Source organism: Mytilus californianus, unplaced genomic scaffold (genome assembly GCF_021869535.1).
Source record: "Mytilus californianus isolate M0D057914Y unplaced genomic scaffold, xbMytCali1.0.p SCAF_2, whole genome shotgun sequence".
Lineage (NCBI taxonomy): Eukaryota > Metazoa > Mollusca > Bivalvia > Mytilida > Mytilidae > Mytilus > Mytilus californianus.
The window spans coordinates 4,716,579-4,734,602 of NW_026262668.1; the positions used below are offsets into that span (position 1 = coordinate 4,716,579).

General features: G+C 31.5%; 1 protein-coding gene across 1 annotated transcript in view; it reads left to right on the forward strand.

Annotated features, from left to right (window-relative positions):
- The first annotated feature begins 202 nt into the window (after positions 1 to 202).
- Positions 203 to 18,024, forward strand: part of LOC127729128 (zinc finger CCCH-type with G patch domain-containing protein-like) — a 39,029-nt gene continuing 21,207 nt past the window's right edge. Inside the window, exons 1-10 of the mRNA XM_052236786.1 lie at positions 203 to 282; positions 4,259 to 4,355; positions 6,631 to 6,746; positions 8,117 to 8,401; positions 9,902 to 9,996; positions 11,285 to 11,347; positions 11,807 to 11,964; positions 12,970 to 13,118; positions 13,956 to 14,064; positions 16,211 to 16,393. Coding sequence (XP_052092746.1) covers positions 229 to 282; positions 4,259 to 4,355; positions 6,631 to 6,746; positions 8,117 to 8,401; positions 9,902 to 9,996; positions 11,285 to 11,347; positions 11,807 to 11,964; positions 12,970 to 13,118; positions 13,956 to 14,064; positions 16,211 to 16,393 — 1,309 coding nt within the window. The 5' untranslated portion in view covers positions 203 to 228. The remainder of the gene's footprint in view (positions 283 to 4,258; positions 4,356 to 6,630; positions 6,747 to 8,116; positions 8,402 to 9,901; positions 9,997 to 11,284; positions 11,348 to 11,806; positions 11,965 to 12,969; positions 13,119 to 13,955; positions 14,065 to 16,210; positions 16,394 to 18,024) is intronic.

The window sequence follows — 18,024 nt, forward strand, 5'->3', positions numbered from 1 at the left end:
CTAGAACAGTCAACTATGAATTCAAGAAGGTCCTCATCAGAATTAATTATACTGCAAGATACACTTGTACAAGATTTATTATTATGGTATATTTTTTTTATTCTAAAGCCAGCTTTATATGATATATGATGGCATATCTATATGCTTAAACACGGACATTCAAGTCGGTCCGATATTGCTTTTAAAAATAGTCCAGATTGAATACTTCCTGTCTGTTAAAAAGGGGGGATGGATTTGGACGAAGCTAGTTTGGTTTCTTCTCTTGAATTATATAAGACACAGGTATAAACAACTGTTTTTTTTTAATCTTCGAAGACGACCTGATTTATGAAAACTGCAAATTTATTGAAGGAAAAATATAGCTTGCAACACATACACTTGATTCTATCAAATAATTTATACAATGTTATAGCCTATAGGGGATCGGGAATCTTAATTTAGAACGTAATATGCTTGTCATTGGGTATAGAGTATACTATGTTCAAAGTTAAGAATCCTGAGCTCCTGTGTATCAATGGGAAGGTCGACTATCAATGTAGACAATACACAATATTTTATTGGCATTAACACATTTACAATAAATGGTAATGACTGAATGGATATCATGGTAGTGAAATGCAAATAATTATGTGAATAGACCTTATCGCTATTTGGAAATATGCGCCAGTTGACCTGAGAATCTGCGCCGCTTGAACTATTGTCGTCATATTACAATCACTTTTCCATTGTGGCGACAAATATTTTCTATTTCGATGTCAAAATTTACAGGAACCGTTGTGATGGCCAGTAATGGCAGACAAATAGCGATAAGGTGTATATTAAATACATGTATAATGATAATCTATTGCAAAAGATTACTTCTCACATTAAAACAAATTGTTACGAAAGAGGAATACAGTTTTAGTGCCATGTAAGATTTATTATTAAAGGGGCATTAGCTGTCAAATTCATGTTCACCGATTTGACTCAAATTCTCATATTTAATAAGGACCGTTGGAAGGTTTTCTAAAGAGGGGGTGGGTGTGGAAGGGGCTCTCCCCTCCCACAGTTTAGATTTTTTTTTTAAAATGAGTAAGCCAATTTCAGGGTTATATATGCGTTTAAGAACGTCAAATACATGGATATCCGTACTCTTCCAACACGCTTTTAAACGATTATTTGGCTGATATTTTCTTGAGGAAAACGTATAAACCATAGACATGATATATCGCACTGAAGGTACTATTTATTTCAACATATTATTATTGGCTTAACATTGCTCTATTTGGAGATTTTAAAGACGACATGGCTTCATATGTCTTTCTAGTTTCCTTTTATTATAAACACATCATGTGTTCATGATAAAAGTAAACTGAAGAGACAAATTTTATGAATGAACTACGTGTATCTTATTATAATATAATGGATTATAAGAAACAAGCAGTTAAATTAGCATCTATTAAAAATTCTTGAAAAAACATAGTTGATTCTCTCTCTGAAAAAAATCAATTTTAGATTTTGTCCTTGGACAGATACATGATTAGCTTGGCTAGGGGACGGTACGGATCCTACAAATCCCAGTTTAACCCCATCCCATTTATATGTACCTGTCCCAAGTCAGGAGTGTTTTGGTCATTGGTGTGTCATTTAATTTTTCTAAGTTTTGGGAGAGGAATATCAACGATACAAGAAGCGTATTTAATAAGATTTTGGGGCTTCAATGTTGAATGTTATTGTTTGTCCTTGTGAGTCTTATTTATTCCTGGGTTTGTCTTTTATTCGTTCATTGCCCTTCTTTTTTGATAGTTTTAATTTGTTTTTGCAAGGGGGGATTTGATTTCCATGCTGGCGACTTTGACAGTTTTGTCATTGGAATAGTCGGTGGTCAGTACTATATTCACCGGTAGTAGTACCTACTTCCTGTTCTATGAAACAAACAGTTTCTTCTCGAAAAAGGTGGCCATCTTTCCCACACAGCAGGCCAACAGCATGAAAAAAACAATTCCCGTCATATGGTACATTCTGTAAAACATTGAATCCCAATGTACTCACGGCATCTTTAAGCTTCTTAATTTTCATCTGTCGGGATTCATTTTCCAATGTTTGTGTCACTATTGATCACTGAATGATTTCATCAAGTTCCATTATTTATATTTAGTGTTAACTACACATTTGCTAGTTGAAATTTGTTACGGGTTTAAACATGCCTGCCATGTTTACTTTTTGAATAACCATCGAGGTGACCTCCAAAGATTGCAGACGGTCATATAATCCAATATAAACATAAATATAGATAAATAGTGGATTTTTCTAGGTCTGTTTGATTTAATATAATAGGTTACAAATATATGTTAATCATCGTTTTTTACCTGTATAAGAATGAGCTTTTGTGGATTGAATGAGTCAGTTAAATAGTTTACCCTTGTTTCACTTTCAATGTTGACATTCTTTTCCTTTTAAAACTGAACACGCCTAATTCATGCGTAACCAATCTCTAGCTAAGGGGTTAAATTGAAGGTCACATGAATACGGATTCAATGAGGTCAAATTATTCACTTGCAAGTGAATAACTCATCAGCAATGTTTCTTAGCTTATTTTGATAAAATTGAACCATACTAGCTTTTTAAAGCGAATTATTATTTCACTATTTCACTTTCATTAATGATTGAACAACAAAAATCATATTTTAATTTTTTTTTATATCTCGTGGCTAATGCCCCTTTATGTAAAAGCTTTATTTTATTTTGCACAAAGGAGTGTTACTTATTTTAGTAATTTTTGACATTTGAATTCAAAAGTTGCTCTGATATTGGAGTACCCTCTACAATGTAGTAGCATGTGCTGTTCATTTTCAATTTCACCACTTTGTAGATTTCACAAATTCTTGGACCCCTGTGCACTTTTTAATATCTTCCTCTTTCAGTGGCAAGGCTATGAGCACTTATTCTTAATTTATATATAATTACATAATGAGGATCAATCTGATCTATGTCTTAAAGCATCAACATAAGCTGCACATTCACTCATTTTGTAAACACTCTGGAAAAATGTTAATTTTGGAGATGATGAAATATTTGCATGTTGTTCTTGAAAACCTTGGTCAATTATTCTTTGTTTTATAAAACCAAAAAGGGGTTTAATAGTGGGTTTTAATGTTTGACAAATATGATAAACCTAAAGTTTGAATAATAATGTATAAATCATTGAAGGCCCCAATCATCGATAGGTATCAAGTCAACTCTCTTTTAAAACAAAATCAATGATCATGATGATGCTTTGATTGTCTAATAAAAAGTTTCATAACCAATGTATCTTTTATAATTTTTTACCAAGTATATGTATCTTAATTGTTATACTGTATAATTATTGTGAAATTGTTATACTATGTGTATGTGCTCCTAAATTGCCGACGGTCCATCATTGGTCAATAAAAATCTCAAATCTTTGTAGACCCTAAAAGCATTTTAATTGTCATGGAATTAAGAATAATTGCTGACATATCTGTGTTCTGCAGGATGGAATTTGTGTGCTAGCGAGTGCATGTTTAGTGACAAAGCAAAGAAACAACTCTTTTATTGTTTTTTTATCATCTTAAAGTGTTAGTTACATGTATGTCTTCAACATAAAGTAAAAATAAGCACCTCAGCACCGGTCATAATGCTTTATCTGCCTGTCTGTTCAAACTTCATACAATGTACATAAAGTCAAGTTATATAAAGTTTGAATTAGGAAAAAGATACATTAGCTGACTATACGGTATGGGTTTTTCTCATTATTGAAGGCCGTACAGTTGCCTATAATAGACCTTATACATGTTATAGCTATTTGGGGATCTGCAACACTTGACCCGAGAATTTGCGAGACTTGAACTATTGAAGTCATACAACAATCACTTTTCCTTTGTGGCGTCAGACATTTTCTCTTGTGATGTCAAAATTTTACAGGAACTTCTGGATGCCTAATAATGGTTGACAAATAGCGATAAGGTGTATTGCTTACATCCACTTCATTTGAACTTTGGTGGATAGTTGTCTTATTGGCAATCATACCACATCTCGTTATTTTTTTATTTAACTCTTTCATAAATACTGGATAATATTAAAGTAATTCAATATGTCATGATCACAAGCTCTTTTAATATATATAGAAATAAGAAGATACATGATATAAACTTTTATTGCACCAAAAATGTTTATTCCAATTAAAACATAATTCCTGGTTTAACACACACACAAGCTGTATTTTTTACTTCAGCTAATTAAGAATGTATTGTTTCAGCTATCTCAGGTAGAACAAGCATTACAGGCAGCTGGAGATAATGCAGATCTATTACAACTCAAGTCTGATTTAAAAGAGGTCATTAGTCTTACCAATGGCAAGTACAATGTATATATACAACATCACCTGTGATATCTTGAGAATATTACCAGTATAAATACACATGGATAGCGGTGAAATTGAATTATGAGGAAGACCAAAAGTGAATGGAGGGGTTGTACAGAATTTTAGTATAAGTTTAAACTCTTAGAAGTTTGGGGCATATAAATGTTAAAAATATGCTGCACAACCCTATGTTTTGACATTTGGAAAAAATAGTAGTGCATATGAACTTCCCATTCTAGAATATGATTTTTTACGAAACTTTATAGTAAAAGTGGTACAGTTTTAGCCGTAAAAGGAGTTCCTATGGGAAATGGCATTGTCTATATTTACAGAAATGAAACCTATAAGGAGCGAATGTACACTCTGCCACAAAAGAGTTCCAAGTGTTCATATAAGACAGGCTGTCTCAACTGAACACTGGGAACTCTTTTGGGGCAGAGTGTACATTCACTCCTTATACATTGTACCTTCAATTTTTATTTGTTTAAAATCAACATGATCAAAGTACTGTTTAGAAATGTTCCATATATATATAATCTTTATTGAAACCTATTAAATCTTACTACGCGTTAAGCATATAACATAGTTTTCTAAAATTTCTTGTTGACAAATGAAGAACTTGCAAAGAAACTTAGGTTCCAACTTTCTCAGGCAAAGTTGACCTTTGGCAGTTTGGTGAATTTGACTATTCAATATGTCATGGTCATATACAAAATGTAGCTCCTAATGTGTTTAAGTATTTATACATTCTTTGCATCCAAAAATGTAAATTTATTTAGCATTCCTGATGAAGGTGAATCCAGAAAAGTGCTTTCGCTGATGCATGATTTTTTTATTATTAATGTTTTTTGGCTTTTAACTTACTGTCAGTAACTGAGAGTACTCTCAAATCGTACTTTCTTGTTAATTTGACCTGTTGATACTATTTGTAATGCTTTTTTGTTATTTAATGTTTACTTATTCAGGGTTATATCTGGTCTATATACCAGCTTTGATAAGTGTTTGGTATTACCATGATTACTATAAATTTTCACTTCTTCGAACTATGGACATCAAAATTATTTATTTTGTAAAAATATTTCCTTTCTCCTTTTAAACTGTATACCTAACAACCTAAATTATTTTCATTTACCTGTGTATAATATTATTGTAAATGGCAGATTTTTGTTTAAGTTTATTGTTGGTTTTCTGAAATTGTTTAACATTTCACAGCGGTATAATACTGTTACTTTAATTATTCATCCCTTATTTTATTGATTTTGCATTTACATTGTATCATAGATCAAATTTATGCATTCAGTGTATGTACACTTGTGTTAATATGTTTTTTGATTGAGTTAAGCCATTTCAATTGATATTTTATAGTGTCTCTTTCTATGTTGTGATGTTACACTATTGTTTCAGATAAGGGTGAAGGTTTGGTACCATTAAAACGTTTAAACCTGTTGCAATTGTTTTCAGTACTTTGCACCTGTCCTAATTCAGGAATCTGATGTTCAGTAGTTGTCGTTTGTTGATGTGGTTCATAAGTGTTTCTTGTTTCTCATTTTTTATATAGATTAGATAGTTGTTTTTCCCGTTTGAATGGTTTTACACTAGTAATTTTTGGGGCCCTTTATAGCTTGCTGTGTGGTGTGAGCCAAGGCTCCGTGTTGAAGACCATACTTTGACCTATAATGGTTTACTTTTATAAATTGTGACTTGGATGGAGAGTTGTCTCATTGGCACTCATACCACATCTTTTTATATCTATTTTCGACACACAAAGTTTATAAAGTATTGTTTACATTTAAATTGAACACTTTTCAAATCTTACTGCCTGTTTTAAATGAACACAAACTTTAAATCAGAGATGGACTCAGTATAGACAATATTTAAAGTATAAATTTCAAGGTGTACAGACCCACAAACTTATAAGAGTTTATGTTATAGATATATTGACAGATTAAAAAAAATAATATGATTGTAATATGTTTGAACATGTTGAAAGGTGCTCTACATCTGATTGAAAAACCAAACTTCATTACTAATTTACTAGTATACAAACATTTCTATGTAATTTACAATTAACAAATGTATTATTACCCTGAAAACATTTTACCTGGACTCAGACATTAGTCTAGTGTGTGATATTAAAATTTAAACAATAATTCATTTCTATCATGTCTATTGAATGCTTTACATACACTGACATATTTTGAATTTGAGACATCATACATATAAACACATATCTAACTCATAACCTTAATAACAATCTTTGTTGACAGAGAGTTTATTAGCACGGAAGAAACGTGAAATATTAAAGAGTTTAGAGAACCATGACACTGACAATCAACCACAGTCTTCATCGTCAAAGATTGATGATGAATATGCTGCTTTTCAGGTAGACAACTTTATTTAACATTTGTACAAATCATAAAATACAACCCAAAGTTAATTAACATTTGTACAAATCATAAAATACAACCCAAAGTTAATTAACATTTGTACAAATCATAAAATACAACCCAAAGTTAATTAACATTTGTACAAATCATAAAATACAACCCAAAGTAAATTAACATTTGTACAAATCATAAAATACAACCCCAAAGTTAATTAACATTTGTACAAATCATAAAATACAACCCAAAGTTAATTAACATTTGTACAAATCATAAAATACAACCCAAAGTTAATTAACATTTGTACAAATCATAAAATACAACCCAAAGTTTATTAACATTTGTACAAATCATAAAATACAACCCAAAGTTAATTAACATTTGTACAAATCATAAAATACAACCCACAGTTTATTAACATTTGTACAAATCATAAAATACAACCCAAACTTAATTAACATTTGTACAAATCATAAAATACAACCCAAACTTAATTAACATTTGTACAAATCATAAAATACAACCCAAAGTTAATTAAGGATTTGTTTTCTGCTCCTAAAAATTGTTAAATAATTTTTTTTTTTAACAAGAAAAAAAGATTTCTACAATAATTCATTTCAATTTTTAAATCTAGAATGATTTTAACACCTACTTTTTTCCATATACATTTCTATTTCCAATTTACTTATTTTTGCGAAAAAGAAAGTGAACAATTTTTGGAGTGGAGATGTTGCCTATCTGCTTCCTGATTGGTTAATCAATCTTCCATGGTTTGTTGAGCTCTAGATCTTGATTCATGACTTTCTTTCAGGTGTCAAACTGGTATGTTGATATTTCATACCAGTTGCAGATTTTCTCTGATAAAATTTCAATTTGTTGTTCTTTTGTTTGGTGTTTTTGCAAAAGTTGGTTACATTAGACTGCTGCATTGAAGAATTTTTATTATTGTATGACATTATTGCTTTGAGGCTTATTTATTTATAAATGTGTATCTCATAGCTATAGTAATCCCATTCTATAGTATGTATGGTTAATTATGACATTGATGATTTTTTGTGTAGATCATTTGCTGCAGTGGCAGTGAACTGCATTTCCTTGCCTTCAGAACGAAAGTCCAAGAAGCATTCAAATTTTGAATTGCAAGTTCTGCCAGAGATATTTCATAATTTTCCTATTTTAAAACATGACCATGTACCTGCAAAGTTCAATAATCATATACAGGCATATAAACGTTAAACAGAACCATTAGGTTAACTTTTATAGACAAATCGGTAAAAATAAATTATAAAATCAGAACACTGCATGAAACTTACCTTGAATCTCTCTCGAATGTTTTTAAATTGTACATCTTAATAAATTAATAATTTAGGCAATGCTTGGAAATGAACTGACAAGCGGTAATGAAGAACCAACCTCTTCCACACATTCAAGCAGTGACATTGGTAAGGGACACAACTCCCGCTTACAAAAGGAAGAGAAAAATGGAGCAGATGATAACAGTGACAATTTTGACAGTGATTACACTGAACAATTTAAAGATTTGATTGGTGGAATATGTCGTGTTCCATTTTCATTTGATTGGGGAAATTTAAGTTATTATAATGCCATGATAACAGGAGTTGTGAATCCAGACTCTGATGATAATATACCTAAGGTACGTGATACATGTATATATAATAGAACAGAGATTTTTTTCACAGAGAACCCGTTTCATACATGTACAATGTACCTTGAAAAACTCTTTAAGACCCCTTCATAGTAGAATTTATTTTTTAAAGCTTCATTTACAAAAAAATCCCTGTATGTAACTTGAACAATTTAAGTTGGGACATTCAAGTATAAGTATATATTTAACTGTATGCAATGTGTAAATGGGGAATAATATGGAGTTAATGTTAATGCCACCATAAGACATACCCTGAAAAATAATAACATTATAAAAATAAGGAGATGTGGTATGATTGCCAATGAGACAGCTATACACCAAAGTTCAAATGAAGTGGATGTAAGCAATTATAGGCAACCATTGATTGTTATAAAAAAAAAAAATTTTTATGATCTTAAACATTTCAGGGGAAATTTTAGGGAAATACATATTTTTTGATGGGGACACAAACATGACAAATATTTTGTAACAGTTAATAAAGTCATGATGACAAATTCAAAATTTTCAAAGGAATTGTTTCAACCATACAGCCATGAAGTCATTGTTGGTGCCAATTTTCCTGGATGAAGGAAGAAATTGTATTTGGAATGATACTTGATTTCATTGTTTTCACAAAGTCTGCATATAAAATGTTGTATTATTTATCTAAGGTTATCAATCTAAAAATCAAAGTACTGAAGTACTGAACATCGGATGACCACAAGTTCTTGAGGATGGTCAAAAGCACTTGTCTCAGAAAAAACAACATATCTCTTTACCTAAAACTGAGGTTAATGTACAGAGATATATTTTTTTCTGAGACAAGTTCGTGCGTGGATGATGAATAAATGACAGGAAATTCAACTTCACCGTAATAACTATTATATTGTAGTGATACACTGATTTGTTGTTTATATTATATTAAAATAACAGTTACATATATATATGATTTGAATCCATTTGTATATCATTCTATTCTACTATTCTAAAAATAGTGCAATGCAAGTGCATGGTGGACACTTTTCTGTAAAAATTCGATTTTTCTAAGATTGGATACGAGTAGGCATTCATATTTTCCCGCAAAAACAATTACAGAGTTAGCGGTCCTTGACGGTATTTTCACAAAACGTTCTTTGAGATATTCTTCCGCATGCTTTAACACAATTTTTCGGTACGTGTGCATTGATATTATCAATGATTTTTTACTTATATATATATATTTAACTACAAAACATTTTCATGTTATTAATTTATGTTGTAAACAAAAATATTTTTATCAGTATTCATTGAAGAGATGTATTTATATCAAACGATAAGGAATGTTATTTTGCACTCGTTTATGTGCGCGTATTTATCATGTTTATAGATCAGTTACAAACCCAAAACTAATTTACATAATGGAAATCTAGCCGATAGCAATACATCGAAATGACCTCAAGGTCATCGCGATGTAAAAAATGATTTGAATACTTTTATGAATACATGTATCTATATAAATATATTTTTCAGGTTCTAGTCATGTTTTGTAATCCTACCCACAATTCCATGCTTCCATGCAAGTTTTTCCTGGAGGGTCAGTGTAGGTTTCCAGATGATAAATGCAAGTATGTTTTATTAATTATTTCATACTTTTTTTAATACACCTAGTTTTGTACTTTGTGTAACAGATGTACTGGATCAACCATGTTTAGATTAAGACATGAAAAAGGACCCTACAATCCTCTTCCACAATGAATACGTTTTTTCTATTCTGAAATTTTTCATTATAATTTTAAGCTAACCTAATAACTGCATCAGGCCCACATTCCTTTTTTATCAGTGTCTGACTGTAAATATATATAAATGCAAAAGTAACATATATGTACATAGATGTTTCTTCTATTAACCGCCTAGGTATATTGATAACTGTTCATATAACAGGCTATTATTTGAACTTGGAATTATTTTTAATTATGGAATTTGCATAATTTCATGTGTTTGAAATTTTTGATAAATTCCATGTTTATTAAGTATTATTATGTTTTGAGCGGTGCATCACACTTTCCACACAATGTATTTTGTATAGATAGTGTTGTGTGCGGCACAGTACATTCTATTGAAAATGTGCTATATTCTTTGTAATAGAAAGTGTTGTGCGCAGCACAGAACATTATAATACAGAATAAACATGGAATTCATTCAAAATTTCAAGCACAAGAAATAATGCAAATTCCATAATTAAAAATAATTCCAAGTTCAAATAATAGCCTGTTATATTCAGTTTGTCTAAATGATTGACATGTTTCTTCTTTTGTTAACAGATACTCTTGTGGCTATTCATATTCAGTTTCTCTAGATGATTGACATGTTTCTACTTTTGTTAACAGATACTCTTGTGCCTATTCATATTCAGTTTGTCTAAATGATTGACATGTTTCTACTTTTGTTAACAGATACTCTTGTGCCTATTCATATTCAGTTTGTCTAAATGATTGACATGTTTCTACTTTTGTTAACAGATACTCTTGTGCCTATTCATATCAGTTTGTCTAGATGATTGACATGTTTCTTCTTTTGTTAACAGATACTCTTGTGCCTATTCATATCAGTTTGTCTAAATGATTGACATGTTTCTTCTTTTGTTAACAGATACTCTTGTGCCTATTCATATTCAGTTTGTCTAGATGATTGACATGTTTCTTCTTTTGTTAACATATACTCTTGTGCCTATTCATATTTAGCTTGTCTAGATGATTGACATGTTTCTTCTTTTGTTAACAGATACTCTTGTGGCGATTCATATTCAGTTTCTCTAGATGATTGACATGTTTCTACTTTTGTTAACAGATACTCTTGTGGCTATTCAAATTCAGTTTGTCTAGATTATTGACATGTTTCATCTTATTTTTATAGATATTCTCATGGTTATCCAATTTGTCTAGACGATTTAGACGAATACAAAGAACCAGATTACAGGTACTTGCAATGAGAAATAATTACAGTTTGAATTAAACAAACAAATAAGAATTAAGCTTAAATTTTTATTTTTGGAATGAAAACAAAGGGAGAAAATTAAGGGAGATGTGGGTATATGTCTCAGAGACTGCAACTAATTATGTATAAAGAAATTATCAGAAATCTGTCAACACCAAATTCTCTAAATATAAAAAAAAAATAAAATTGAATTGTTTATCACAAACCTACCTGAACTGAACCAATTTAGGAACTAAATATTTCATTCAGAACAAACAGTTGTTTTGTTTGTACAGTTTTAATTGCATATGAAAATTTGCTGTGTATCCTGCCTGATACACAATGTTCAGGTTTAACATTTGGTTTTTCTTGTTTTAGTTAAATCAAATTATTTGTAAACTTGTTCAATTGATTGCATGAGAGTTTAATTTATAATTGTTAACTTGGACATTTTACTTGCAGTAAGCTCAAACTTGAAGATAAATGTTTGGCTAGATACGAAGATGATCTCTGGTATCAGGGGATGATTGTTGATCTCCATGACGATGACCATGTGACAGTAATGTACAACTCGTACGATGAGACAGCTAAACTTGAATTAAAAGATATTGTTCCCTATGGTATGTTATTTCTAAATATGACCCAATTTTAGAAAATAAGGCTGTATTGCAGTCTTCACAATGACACACAAGTCTGACTGTCTAGGCAAGTATAAGCTCTGTTTGGGCAGTAAATAATTTTCTTGGCTATATTGTGGTGGCCAGATTTTATTGGTGGAGTAAGCTGGAGTGCCCTGGAGAAAAACACTACTCAGGCAGGAAAACTGGCCATCCTAGTCAATTAAGATTGAAGTTGAACGTACCTGCCACCTGCAGTGTTTGAACTCACAACCTCAGTAGTTTTGAAAGGCTGCTGTAAATGAACTAATTAGACCACTCAGCAACTGAGGCCTCAATTACATTTTGACACTAGTTACAACCCATCCAAGGAATTGGGATGGTGTTCCTCTTATATAGAAATATACTGTGAATTATTACCATGATTACCAGAATTTGAAATCATTTATGTAACAGTTTTTTACTTCAGTTGGATTACAAGTTTGCTAAAAGTAAAAAGAGCCTATTTTATGGAGTAGTGAGACGATCATATGAAGGATATACTCCCATTATGGTAGCCATTATGGAATTTATTTTGTTTTTCTACACTATGCAAACTGAAATTGGTTATAGAATGTTTGGAAAAATCTAGCATTCTGCAGACCGAAAGTGTTTATTTTGTTTCAAAAGCACATACATTTTACTTTAATAGCACTACACTGACCAGGTGAGATCTGCATGCACAGTCAAGGTTTTTAAACACTCCTGTATATACATTTATATTGGTGGATTTCTTTTAGGCCTCTGGAGAATAAATTCTCTACAAAGATTGGTCAAGGACAAATGATCTGATTTTAGGTTCTTCTACTGTAGGAGGTTGATACATATATATATAAAGATGGTAAAATAGTCATTATGGGTTAACAATTGAATAGATATTTATTTTGAGAAAACAAACATAATGGATTTTTTTGTATGGTTACAGAACATTCATTTTGTCTTGTAGTATGAATATAAAACTATTTTTAGACAAACATTCAGAAGACTCTGATAACAGTGATAATGACAGAACTCAGCCTCTTTCTGGAAGTGAGAGTGAAGAAGATGAACTTCCTGTGTTCCTATGGAGACCATCATCAACCTCTGACACATTTGGGGAATGGGAAGCTCATACAAAGGTTTCTGATTTACATTATGCACTTTATACAATTTTTTGTTGTAGGATCTTGTGAAATATATAGATGTATTTTCATTTGATCTTTCTTCATCACAAAAACAAGCAAAAATACATATTTATCTTTATGTGTTGTAGTGGAAATGGAATGTTGATTCCAAGAGCTCACACTTGCTCATTTTTTGGAACAAGGATACATGTAGATTAAAAGAACAACATTCATGAGTTCAGTTCAAAAATAAATAAATATAAACTGAGGAAATATGGAGGAATTATGAGTGTTACTGGGAAAGGTGTTATATCATACTTTATATGACAAGCTCAAAATGTTTTTAAGTCTGAACTAGTTGGGAAAGACTGGGGATCTGACATAAACAAAATTAGTCTTGCAGACAGTACATAGTCTGTCAAAATTGCACATCAACTTTCAGTAATAAATTGGCTTCACAATAATAGAAACCAAACAACCAAAATCTGTATCTCTTTAGGAAATGACTTCTTCTCGAATGTGGGCCTTTTCATATAAAATCTTATGAAAAATTTATAGTCCTAAACAGTTCATTTCAACTTACTATCAGTTGTACATTTGTTTCTGTTTAATGATGTCTGCAGAGTAGGAAAAACAGTTTTGCATACTTAATCTCATGCTTAGACCAGATTAACAAACATATTAAATGATTCATAAATTTGATATAATATTTTATCACAGAAATAATTAGAAATGATGGACAAGAGTCAAGCCAGGAAATTTCAGTTTGCCCAGAAATATTGACAAAACATCAAATGAACAGTTTTATTCAACCAACCAAGTATTGAATGTATTATGTTGTTATTTTCCCAGGGTATTGGTATGAAGTTGATGAAAAAAATGGGTTATATTTATGGTCAAGGATTAGGAAAATCTGGCTCTGGCAGAGTGGAACCTGTACCTATTCAACTTATACCTCAAGGTAACAGTATATTTTTGACTAAATTTAGGCAAATATTTTAATAGACCCTTTTAAGATGTTTTTCAATCTTTCTCTACACCTCCTTGTATTCATATGGGAATGTAAGGTGAAAAACTATGCACCTTCCAGTAAAAATGAATTAGGTTTAAGGTTCAACTGACAAATTTTGTGTTTGGCATTTATCACCGAACACATGTTTAGAGAACTGCATGCATGATATCATGAAAGAGTTGAATTTTTTCCATTATTGTGGAGATTTTACGACTTTGTATATATATATTTGCAGAACTTCTTTTTGCATAAGAATAATACGGACTGATATAGTTCACTTCCAGGCAATCAAGTTGAATTCACAAAGAGGCTGACATGAAATAACTAGTATGGAGCCAATTAAAAATTTTAAAATACCTACCTTGATATAATGGTAGATAATTAGTATTCATGTATGACATTATTGAAGAATGCAAAACAAATGCACAAAAAATTGGTAGCTTGAAAATGTTTGAACTAAACATGCTTAATATGCATTGAAAATTGTAATGATAATCTGTAGTCTAAATATCATATTATGCTCTCAGGTAGGGAAAAACATATATTTTCGCAGAAAGCTCGACATAGGGATAGTGATCCGGCAAAGGCGGCTACGGCGGCGGCGGTGTTAGCTTACTTCTTAAAAGCTTTATATTTTAGAAGGTGGAAGACCTGGATGCTTCATACTTTGTATATAGATGCCTCATGTTAGGAAGTTTCCGTCAGTCACATGTCCAATGTCCTTGACCTCATTTTCATGGATCAGTGACTACTTGAAAAAAAAGTGCAGATTTTTTGGAATGTTAAATTCTCTCTTATTATAAGTAATAGGATAACTATATTTGGTATGTGCATACCTTGCAAGGTCCTCATGCCTGTCAGACAGTTTTCACTTGACCTCGACATCATTTCATGGATCAGTGAACAAGGTTAAGTTTTCGTGATCAAGTCCATATCTCAGATACTATAAGCAATAGGTCTACTATATTTGGTGTATGGAATGATTGTAAGGTGTACATGTTCAACTGGCAGGTGTCATCTGAGCTTGACCTCATTTTCATGGTTCAGTGGTCATAGTTTAGTTTTTGTGTTTTTGGTCTGTTTTTCTAATACTGTATGCAATAGGTCAACTGTATTTGGTGTATGGAAATATTTTACGATGTACATGTCAGTTTGGCAGGTTTTATTTGACCTTGACCTCATTTTCATGGTTCAGTGCTCAATGTTAAGTTTTTGTGTTTTGGTCTGTTTTTCTAAATCTGTATGCAGTAAGTCAACTGTATTTGGTGTATGGAAATATTTTACGATGTACATGTCAGTCTGGCAGGTTTTATTTGACCTTGACCTCATTTTCATGGTTCATTGCTCAATGTTAAGTTTTTGTGTTTTGGTCTGTTTTTCTTAAACTTTAAGCAATAGGTCAACTATATTTGGTTTATGGAATGATTGTAAGGTGTATATGTCTGTCTGGCAGGTATCATCTGACCTTCACCTCATTTTCATGGTTGATTGGTCAATGTTCAGTTTTCCTGGTTATCTTTGTTTCTTAGATACTTAAAGCAATAGGTCAACTATATTTGATGCATGGAATGATTTTAAGTTGTACATGTCTGTCTGGCAGGATTCATCTGACCTTGCCTTCATTTTCATGGTTCATTGGTCAGTATAGAATTTCCATGGTTTGGTCTGTTTCTTTTATACTATAAGCAATAGGTTATCTATATTCTGTGTATGGAATGATTGTATTAAAGGTGTACATGTATTTCCGGCTTAGTTTATCTGACATTGACCTCATTTTCTTGGATCATAAATGTTAATGTGTTGTAGTAAAACTTTATATGTAGGACTATCAACATAAAACCAATGGTCAGTATAGTAGGCGAGACATTTCAGCGTGTGCACTCTTGTTTAAAATCTTTTTTGAAAATCTTCTTTCACACTTTTTTTCATATTTCACATTTTTTATGTATCAAGCTTTTTTGTGTGTTTTAATTTTCAACAGTTTCATGAATAAGCTGTCACTGAACTTGAAAGGGGGAAAAGGGGAGTGGGAGGTATCACAAATACAAATATAAAAAGTATGTGGATATCTCATTCATCTTTTGTATTTTTATAGGACAGTCATTAGATAGAATCATGGAATTAAAGGAGCTAGCAGGGGATCAAGATTTGTTTGATGTTTTGAAGAAACAGCAAAAAGGAAAAAATAAAAGCAAGGTTCCAAAACAGAAAACAGTTTCAAAGCAGAATCCTACAGATGTGTTTGAATTTATAAACAAAAAATTGTCAGGGAAAAAAGGTAAAAATCATATTTTTCTTTTCCTTAACAAAACTCTGAAGGGTCAACCTTGAAAGCACAATGAGTTTTTTATCCCCCTGGAAGAAAAGTTATGTTTATATTGTTTTACTCCTTCTCTTCTGTCCATGCTGGCATGTGTCCCTCTTGGGTACTTATATCATTTTTTGTGATTCTGTCTTCTGCCCTGTTGATCAAATTGGAGACTGCCCTTCTGTGTCCACCTCATTTAGCTCTATATTTCTCCATGGCTTGACACCAATAGCATGAAGATTATGGCTAGTAATTTGCCTTGATTGAAAAGACATTGTCATGCAAATTATATTGATGTAATAACTTGTTGTGCACAAGGCAACACTATGTGTACAAAAGCATTACATAGACAACTGGTAAGGTTATTTACATGAGTTACATCCTTCATGCATAGCAACAAATCAATGACACTGCCAAAAGTTACATCATTTTTCCACTCAACGTCTCCTATAGTTCAACCAATTAATTTAGGCATTGATAAGTCAAAGTAATCTTTTGTAACGGTGTTTTACGTTTCCGGAAATTGGCATTACTTTTCCGGAAAAAAAAGATGACGTTTCTGGAAATAAATACCTTACTTTTCCGGGAAAATAGTAACGATTCCCGAAAAAATAAATGATAACTTTTCTGGGAAAATAATTAAGGAATACCACAGTAGTACATTCCCCGTTTACAACTTTTGTGTTTTGTTCAACAAGGAAGTCCATCTTCTCCTTTTCATATTTTCGAACGGGTGCTTTAATAGATAAAGTTCTCATATTTATGTATGATGTTGTTTGCAGATTTAATAGCACATCGACAAAGCCAAAAATGTAAAACTTCTCTTTCAAGTGGGCATGAAAAGACTTGGCACCATTTGTTGTTCTCTTTTCCTCTGGGTCAGGAGGTGATGCCCAAATTGTTGGTGGAAATCTCGAATTGCCATCTATATAAAATTCCAATATGTAATTTGCAAACTTCATACATTTATCGTCAGATGGAGCATCTGCTATTAATTCTACAAAGCATTCTTCAATCTTATTGTTTGGCAAGTAAGCCAAACCAAAGAAATGTGTCAGCCATTTTCCAAAATCCGAATCTTTGTCCTTGTAATTGGCACTAAGACCTATCGACTGAATTTTACGCTACCAACTTTGTCCTAAATGAAGCCTGCAACAACTGATTGTAGAAGCATGAAATGAATAAGATCAGAACCTTTTTTGTATAAAAATATAAAATAAATAATTTATCTAACATATATTCAAATATTTATAATTTACTACAAGGTAAATTTCCGGAAATGTAATAAATACAAATTCTGGAAACGTATACTTTAAGTTTTCGGAAACGTAGTATTGGAACTTTGAAAAATTAGCGGAAATGCAATACGCCCATTTGTAGCCTTCATATTTGACATATTTACCTGGTTTTTTTTTAATGAGACAGCAGGAAACAAAGGTAACTGTTTTTTTTATTTATACAAGATTTAATTTTGTAAGAGTTTGCTTAAACTCTGGTTTTCTTGCTGTTTCTTGATTTTTTATGTTTGATTAGGTTTTCTCAGTCTCATTTTCGTTCTTCAATTTAAAAAAAAAACTTTTTATATGCTTCTCTTAAGTTTA